The sequence below is a fragment of the Crassostrea angulata genome, chromosome 1, assembly GCF_025612915.1.
Source record: "Crassostrea angulata isolate pt1a10 chromosome 1, ASM2561291v2, whole genome shotgun sequence".
Classification (NCBI taxonomy): Eukaryota; Metazoa; Mollusca; class Bivalvia; order Ostreida; family Ostreidae; genus Magallana; species Magallana angulata.
Genome location: NC_069111.1, coordinates 15,650,177 through 15,658,512, shown reverse-complemented (window position 1 = coordinate 15,658,512; position 8,336 = coordinate 15,650,177). Strand labels below are relative to the sequence as shown.

The following is an 8,336-nucleotide window of genomic DNA, read 5'->3' as shown; positions in this document are numbered from 1 at the left end:
AAATAATACTAATTAATCTACAGTCGAGTTTAACGCAATGGAACAAAATCGAAAGGTTTATATACCTGTGCGACGGTGCCTATCTATAAAATATGTTCAGCTTTAACATAGTATTAAAATTTGATTTTCTGGATCCATTTCCACTACTAATTCCTTAAAAGAACATGTAGCAGATTCAAAACACTGAATTCTAATTAGACTGTCCCCAGAGATTTGGCTCTCAAAAGCCAATTTATCAATGGTCTTAAATTGCTTGTAAATAAATCTAATCTACATACTTCAACCCTGACAAGGTAATTTAACCCAAAGATGTAGTATAGTTTGACAAAAGTATCTTATCATTAAAACATAATAGGTAGACGTCAAGTCTACAAAATAAAGAAGCAAAATTCATTCACTAGTTTTTTCTCCACAAACTTGTTTCGTTTTAGCTCTCTGTTTATAAGCTTTTAAGTCTTTTCCTCCATCATAAAATGTTCTTATTTTCTGGTACATAAATGAGAAGAAAAATAATAGATTGTCGTATTCTCCATTATAACTTGTGTCTTCCAGAAAGAGTTCGTGGTAATCCCGCACTAGGTAATACACTGCCTCGATGGTGGACAAGTAGGTGGCCGGATTATCCTTCTGGTGCCTCCAAAATTTGGTTTCTCTTGATTTCAATTGTATGCAGGTCATGTCTAAAAGGAAATGAAATTCAACTTATAATACAAGTATAGACTTTATGTTGTTGGACAAGAGCTTTAAATAAATACAATATACAAATGACATAATTATACAAATCTGACCAATTTTTCAATTATACTTTAAAGAATTTAGATGTAAATATACAAGGAAAATTCAAAAACCCATACAAATATTTAGCAGTAAAATTAACATGCATCTTTCCTTTAAAAAATAAGTAGGGTAAACTCTGGAAAAATATGATGCCTTTAAGTCTATCATCAGCAATTATTCCTTTAGTCTGCTTCCAAGTACTATCAACGAAGATGGCTCTCTCAAATGGAGGCTCTTCACTTGAAATCTTCTGTTTCTTCGTTTTTTCTCCTTCAGTGTCTCCCGCCTTCCTCTTATATGGTGAAGACTCCTCAAGAACTTGGCAAGATGCTGTCTCTTTAGAACATGGATCCTCTGACGTAGGGTTACTTCCCTTGTCAGATGAACTACCATTCACAGGGTTATTTCCCTTTAGATTTTTGCACAGGGATTCATTTTGCCCAACTTCAGATGACAGTCTACAGGAATTCTGATCATTGTCACTGTTATTGTCTCTGTCTTTAGGTTTGGATCTAGAATTTCTGGCCAATTCTTCAAGAGTTAAGGAATTTTTTCCTGGGAAAACAAGGACAACCTAATGAAAGGAAAAGAACAAATGACAATGCTTAAAAATAAAAATACAACGTCCAAATAGTTTTGGACATATGTTGATTTGGAATGAGGTGATGTATACACAGTGTTAATGCTGTTAGCATGTTTGGGGTTTTCCTTACCTTACTAGGGTCCGGATAGTCTGGGATACATGGATATGTAAACACTCTGACATCATCTGGTGCTAGTACAGCAGCATGGGCTGATGTACTCTTCCCATCACATTCATTTTGGTGTTTAATGATGTCAATTTTTATAGGCAGCTGCAATGAATTATTACCAGTGACAGTGTTATCAAAAGAATATTAAATACCTGATAATCTATTAATTAAACAATGCCTTAGATACATGTAGTTTATCAATAACCCCTATAACTAAAGACATATCTTAATTCATGTTTCTGTTAATTAACACTTGAAAAAATTGTACCTTTGATACCGGGTACTTACTTATAATTCTGTTTTAACAATTTTTTGTAACCTACTTGCACCCTTGGGATCAAATCCTCTATCCCTTTTACTGGGACAAAACAGTTGTAACAATAAAATTTCCTGGACTTCATACATTTTGGACAGATAGTTCGGTTCTCTAGTGTGTTAAGAAAATCTGAGGATGAAATTTTAAGACCCTCAAACGGTTTTTCTTCCATCTGAAAAAGAATACAGAGTAAATTCGAGCTACTCACGTTAAATCTCCGTACTCATAAATAATCAGAGAATTTTTTTTATCAATTTCTGCCTCAACTACCTGATATATTTGCAATTAGAGAATATTAACAAAACGTATCCAACGTTAGTCCCACCTCAGACGGTCACTTTTACCATGTGAGTTTCCAAAACTAAAAAAACAAAGGAGCGTTTGATAGCGACAATGTTTAACGATACGATGTGGATACAGGTGCATGTTTGGGAGAGAGGAGAGATGTTGATGATGATGATGACGATGATGATGATAATGATGAGTTTGATGTTTACATTTTGAATGATTTTACTTTAATTCAGCATTTCTGTTATCATTCAGGTTATTCGCATGTCATGTTTTGATCGTGATGACTGAACTGAACGCAATCTATATTATTATATGGCGGCGATTACAAAGGCAGAACGGATTTATGAGATTACTGTTACTTCTCTTAGACCATTGGCATTGTCAATCGTAAGTTCTTTTATGTTCTTTTCAGTACATCTTACATTATAGTGCGTTTTTGCAACCTCAGAGGATATGACAAACAAAATTAAGGTGCCCCTAGACAGCCGCTGTGATGTGAGAAGACCACACCTTAGACCGTTACTGGTAGTGTTACATGTACTTATATGTATCATCAGATCGTGCTCATTGTTTGTAGAAATTAATTCCACAGTAAGTCCCTACATGTTGATATTTTGTTGGTATGATACATATTGGTGGAAACTCTCTCTCTCTCTCTCTCTCTCTCTCTCTCTCTCTCTCTCTCTCTCTCTCTCTCTCTCTCTCTCTCTCTCTCTCTCATTCTTCATTCAGTTTTTTCTCTCCATACATAGAAATGATTATTCTAACCAATTCAACTTGTCTGAATGTTCCTGACATCAAACCTGGTGCCTAAGGTTTATATTTAAGTGTCAGCGAGGCATTTCCCTTTTTCTTTTAGTTTAGCAATTCGGGGTTTGTCTAACCCAGTTTCCAATATTTAGACTAAAGCAGGATGAATTTGGTTGTTAGATTTATCTGGATTTGTTAAATCTGAATAAGGGATAATGGGATGGGGTATGACATGTATCATATTTAGAAATAATTGTTCACCAACCTACTGGAAACCTGTCTGGTTATTTTGGCCCTGTGGTTGATAGCCAGCCATCTTTTGACCGACTGACTAAAACAATCCACAGGATACTTAGAACCAACTGAAAGTCCATGGTCTTGTTAAAATGGTTCTATATATATTTATAGTCTGTCTCAAGATTTTTTTGCCACACATTTTATTAAATTATTCTATTTCTATGAATACCTCTGGTTTCAAACAATATTCATTCAGAGGTATGAAAAAATCACAAGATTTCTCCTTTGAAACGCCCCTTCTAGTTTGTCAGATTTCAATACACAGCCAAAAATAAAAAAATCTATGGGGATTTTGCATTGCAAAAGAGATAAAAGTACACGGATGATAACATTGAAAATTGTGCGAGGTATTCCGAGTGCCTTCCGAATGGAGAAAAGATGTTAACATTTACCATTATAAATCTCCATAAGAAATCTGTTTTCATTCCTGTGAATTTTTCTGATTGAAAAAAAATTGTGTCTATGAAGATATCTATGAATTGAATATTTTCCGTTTCATCGTTTCAATTGCACTTCTTTTACAGGTATGTGTATTGTTATAAAAAATCGTCCAAATGTGGTGCATAGATTTTAATATTCTGAGCATTTAGGCTAGGGGATTGGTTCCATTAACTTGGTTGCTTTTGATCATTCCATAGGATTTAAAGGATTATTATTAAATAATTCTTTTTTTGATTTTCAGGAATACTGTTATAATGAGAGTTATTTCCCTCTTGGCTCTTAAGAAGATAAATCATGACACATTTTGATATCATTATCATTCCCTACAAGATTTGCCTTGAAATATTCCACTCAAATGTTGAGCTTTATATTTAGCGGTGAGTTGGATAACATCTGTAATAATTTAAAGTTTGAAATGTATGATAAATTCCACTCAGACTTAGTATCTGTAGAAGTCATGGGGTGAGACTTCCTGTTAAAATGTCAGACTGCCAAACTGATCTCCAGCCAATATCGCAAACCCTGTATTAGAAACTACGTATTTAAATAATAGATCTCCGAAGAAATAAAAGAAAGAAAAGCTTTAAAAAAAAAAAGGAAAGAAAAAACCCAAGCAATTTTCAACCAATGGGCATGCAGTTTGTTTGCTGTACTATTGGTCTTGTTATATCATGTATGCATGCATTTGTTATGTAACAAAAGAAAAGGGTGTGCACATGAAATATTGCATGACAAATAGTCATTGATTTAAGAATTGGTTTGCTTCCTGTATCAGTGCACCATGATGACTATATGATTTATAATTAGCTGCCATTAACTTATATGCTCAGCAAATAGCAGGTAAATTAGTATTACACTGGGCCTTAATGTATAATTTTTAGGACTAACTGTAATGTATGAATTTTATTTTTTCCTTGCCGACAATTATTGATTTAATTCAACTGGGCTGTTTCCTTTTGATTTATTGTTGTTATACAGTCGATTTCTTATAACGTATCAAAATGATTAAGATATTACCAGAGTATGCTATAAAAGTTGCCTGTGCTTGTTTTTGAGATCTGATGTGCATTAATCGGAAATAAAATGGTTTTTGAATAAATCAGCCAGCATCCCACTTAAATGATAAAAACATCATTCACAGCTGAATGTCTTCCCTACAACAACCTTGTATTCAGTATTGATTATTGTGTTTTCATCAATATCTGATGAAGTTAAGGTTGATGGCATGCGACAGATGAGATTAAGAGTATAAGCGAGGATTTTGTTTAATAGACTCGTTATACTAATATGATTTGAATCTCTCTGCCACATTTAGAAAAACTTTACAACCTTTTTGATATATTTATGGAGAAAAATTATTACTAAATTGATTTAACTTTCAGCAATAAAAATAGCCAATGCTGTAATATGAAGTTTATGCCTATAATGAGATTCATATCTTTTCATTTCAATGAATGTTGTGTGTATATATTCACATTTAATATTTTTCATACGTTTTTCTTCCTTTATTTATTGTACCTTACATTAACAAACTACTTGAGTCAACAAAAATATCACTCATTTTTGACAAGTTTAAAAATTCAAAAATTTTAGGATGTATTAATCAAATAAATATTGTATTGCAAATTAATTGTTCTAGTCTGAGAATAATATCAACAAGGTAGAAATTTGGTGGTTACAAAAGTATGAATAATGAAATTATCCTGGGGCAGAGTATTGATTATGCAGTTGAGTCAGATCGACATCAACATTGCAGTCTGTCTGCACAGGGAGTAATAGCACTCCTCAAGATTTCCCCCCTATCAATCTTTGAGACAACCCCTCCACTTACGGAATCTGGTATTTTTTTCATATTTCCACAGTTTGTTATTCTGATAGCGCATTTAACACCGGGATGATGTTTTAAAAATTTGTCTGATTGCAGGGATGCTAGTGTAAGAGCAGAAAATTGTTTCGCTGGGATATTTCGTTTGGTGCTGGCTAATTCTACATGTAAGTACGACTGAAGTAGTCAGATTATGCAATGTTTACCTGGTCAGATGTAGCAGATGACATGTGTGTAAGATAGCATATCGCGTCTTAAGCCTGGAGCTCAGGTGAGAGAGAGTTTTCTGAACCATGAAATATAACATGATATCACTTAGACTAAACTAGATTTTATGTGATTTTAACAGATTTTTCGTTTTTATCAGTTTGAAACTGTATAAATTTGTCTTTTACAAGACATATCCGCTGTTTTGCATGTCTGATTTTTCATTTAAGTTCTTATAATGTCATCAAATTAGTCACTCAGCTCTCAATGTACTTTTAATTATGGTTTGTCCTTAATTCATGTATAGTATACTTGTGTCTTAGTCATATAGATTTGTTGAGAATTATTTATGAATTTCATCAACAGATTTTTAGGTGATTAAACTGTTGAATGTGACGCAAATGGAATAAAAAGAACTATGATAGATTTATACCCACCATAAACTCTACCCACTTGATTAACTAAACAATTGTCAGTGCTATGATTAGTTCTGATAATGTACAATACAATAACGTGATAAATAGTATTTTTGTATGACAACGATCATCCCCACCCTTTACTGTATTATCTGATGAAATCGGCCTGAATTCAAGCCTAGAGTTAGAATGAATTTGTAACCATAAGGAAGTCCTTTTACAGAAGTTAATGTGTTTGTGATTTGTGAAGTACACTTGATTGTTTGTGTACCAAGCTCTGTGTACAGTTATTATATGCACCACTTACTTTTATATAAAGCACTAAATGATGAGATTGCTAGATGAGAGAGAAATTCTATTTTGAGAATATTTCGAAAAACTGCGACACAATTAGTTTATTTCTACTTTTCTCTGTGATTCTCGTGATTAGTCATGTATATTACAAGGGAGTTGAATATTGTCATCTAATTGGAATTTCTCTTAAAATTCACGAATGAGCCCTAAAAAAAACTTTGCTGTTGGGAGGGGGGATGGGGATTGAGAAAGGATTTCTTTTCATTTTAATTATAGAGTATCCCAGTATATTGATCAGAAATTTCTGAGAGAGACTTTTGAACATTGATTATGGTACAGATATAGCTTAACAAATTGTCTGTGTCAGCCTCTATTCATTCAGCTTCCTCGGGGCCTCAGTGTTAGCCAGACACTAGTTATTTGGAAAACATGTCAGAATATTTTGTTAAGTTCTTTTGCACTCCCAATAGTTGCCAAAGATGTTTAATTTAGATAACATTGGAGCTTTTGAAGACTATCCAAATACCAGAATATTTCATGAGTTCATCCCACCAGGGTATTGTAATAGCTACAGCAGTATCCACGTCTAATTTGATACCAAGGAATCTCAAACACCCAATATTATAATACTTATGAATGATTCAGGAAATTCAGGAATCCAACTTTATCTAGACTGCAGGTGTGAAAAATATAAGTCCATAGCCATAGTTTTATTTTTTTTAAACATGATGGAAGCTTTCCAATTTCTCTCCATCTGTATTGCACACTCATGTTTAAAGGCCAGATGTTTTTGTGTGGATGTTAATTACATCAACTTGATGAAATTGTATGAAGTAACCCATTAATCAAAAGTATATAACAGAGGGTTTCTCTGAATTCATGTGCTCTACTTTTTTCTCATGGGGTGCCAACTGGCACCATAATGAGGCACCCTTTCCCTGGCATACAGTGGTGTATTAGTGTTTCCATTTGTTAATTAGTAAATGGGGGTGGTGAAAATTTGCTAATCCATGCGGTCCTAGCTTGTAGAAGTTAGATTAAAACCGTATAATGTAAAGTTTATGACAAATGGTGTGTGGTGAATTTTGTCAAACTTGTTGACCTTGTCACATCAAGGACATTCAGTTTTTACCTGTGTGGACATTGAAACAGACTCTAAGCCTCTGGGGCAGGGAGGGACCATCTCAAAAGCTGTGTGGAGGAGCCAGGTGAAAACAAGCCAATGAGATAAGGAGAAAAGTGAGATCATCTGCTGTAGATAAAGGGATCAGGTCATTTCCTCGTTTTAGGTGGAGTTAAGAATTTAAGAATGCTATAGGTCACCAGACTAATTTATGAGTCTATAGTATGAAGAGAGAGTTGGAGGAAAAATCAATAGCCTTCATGTTTTAAGCAATCCAGCATTCTTGCTTGGTTGCTTTATTTCTTTCAGATTACTTGCTTTTTTTTATTGATTAGTTTTAAAAGTAAGAACAATATTGTTCTCTTTCACAGATTCTTTACTAAATTTGCGTCACTAAACATGCAAGGGACAAATTGACAATGTGACATGTCAACTATGTTTAATTCAAGTCATCATACTAAACATTTTAATTCAAAACAATGTCATTTTTTCTGGTAATCAGCACTGCATTATTAGAGGTCATAGACTTGATTTTTCACTCATGATTTTTAATACCAGCATGTACTATGAACTCAATAATACTTGTGTAAATATAATTCATCAGTGTCAATTAAGTACATGTACCTGCAAAAAACATGATTTTTTTTTGGGGGGGGGGTGAGTGTTCATGCAGCGAATTGTTTTTAAAAAACCCAACAACATTAACATGTAAATTTATGTAGTACCTTGATAATAAGGATAAAAATTTGGATAAAAACTTCATTTAGATAAATTATAGAAATCATTCATTTAAAAGCTATTGACTTAGCAAAGATTTTCTTAATAAAAAGCTTTCTAGTTTTCTTAT

The 8,336-nt window shown here is 33.4% G+C and overlaps 2 protein-coding genes across 13 annotated transcripts in view; one reads left to right on the top strand and one right to left on the bottom strand.

The window, feature by feature from the left end:
- Positions 1-370: 370 nt before the first annotated feature.
- On the bottom strand, positions 371-2,648 carry LOC128181695 (tRNA-uridine aminocarboxypropyltransferase 1-like). 3 transcript variants are annotated; one of them, XM_052850193.1, is made up of 6 exons: positions 2,559-2,648; positions 2,116-2,206; positions 1,853-2,017; positions 1,491-1,631; positions 931-1,351; positions 371-680 (listed from the first exon to the last, which is right to left on the bottom strand). In XM_052850193.1, exons 3-6 carry the CDS (start codon positions 2,015-2,017, stop codon positions 391-393), a joined length of 1,017 nt encoding a protein of 338 aa, XP_052706153.1. In that variant the 5' UTR covers positions 2,116-2,206; positions 2,559-2,648; the 3' UTR covers positions 371-390. The 3 variants fall into 3 exon arrangements, with proteins under 3 accessions (XP_052706153.1, XP_052706145.1, XP_052706161.1); XM_052850185.1 differs by lacking the exon at positions 2,559-2,648 and having other exon boundaries at positions 2,116-2,255; XM_052850201.1 differs by lacking the exon at positions 2,559-2,648 and having other exon boundaries at positions 2,171-2,255.
- LOC128181495 (microtubule-associated protein 2-like) overlaps positions 2,395-8,336 on the top strand; it is a 57,239-nt gene continuing 51,297 nt past the window's right edge. For 6 of the 10 annotated variants that reach the window (XM_052850003.1, XM_052849988.1, XM_052849956.1 and 3 more), the window contains exon 1: positions 5,470-5,616. The gene's annotated coding sequence lies outside the window, so the exon portion shown is untranslated. The other 4 variants (XM_052849935.1, XM_052849941.1, XM_052849920.1 and 1 more) reach the window with 4 other exon arrangements.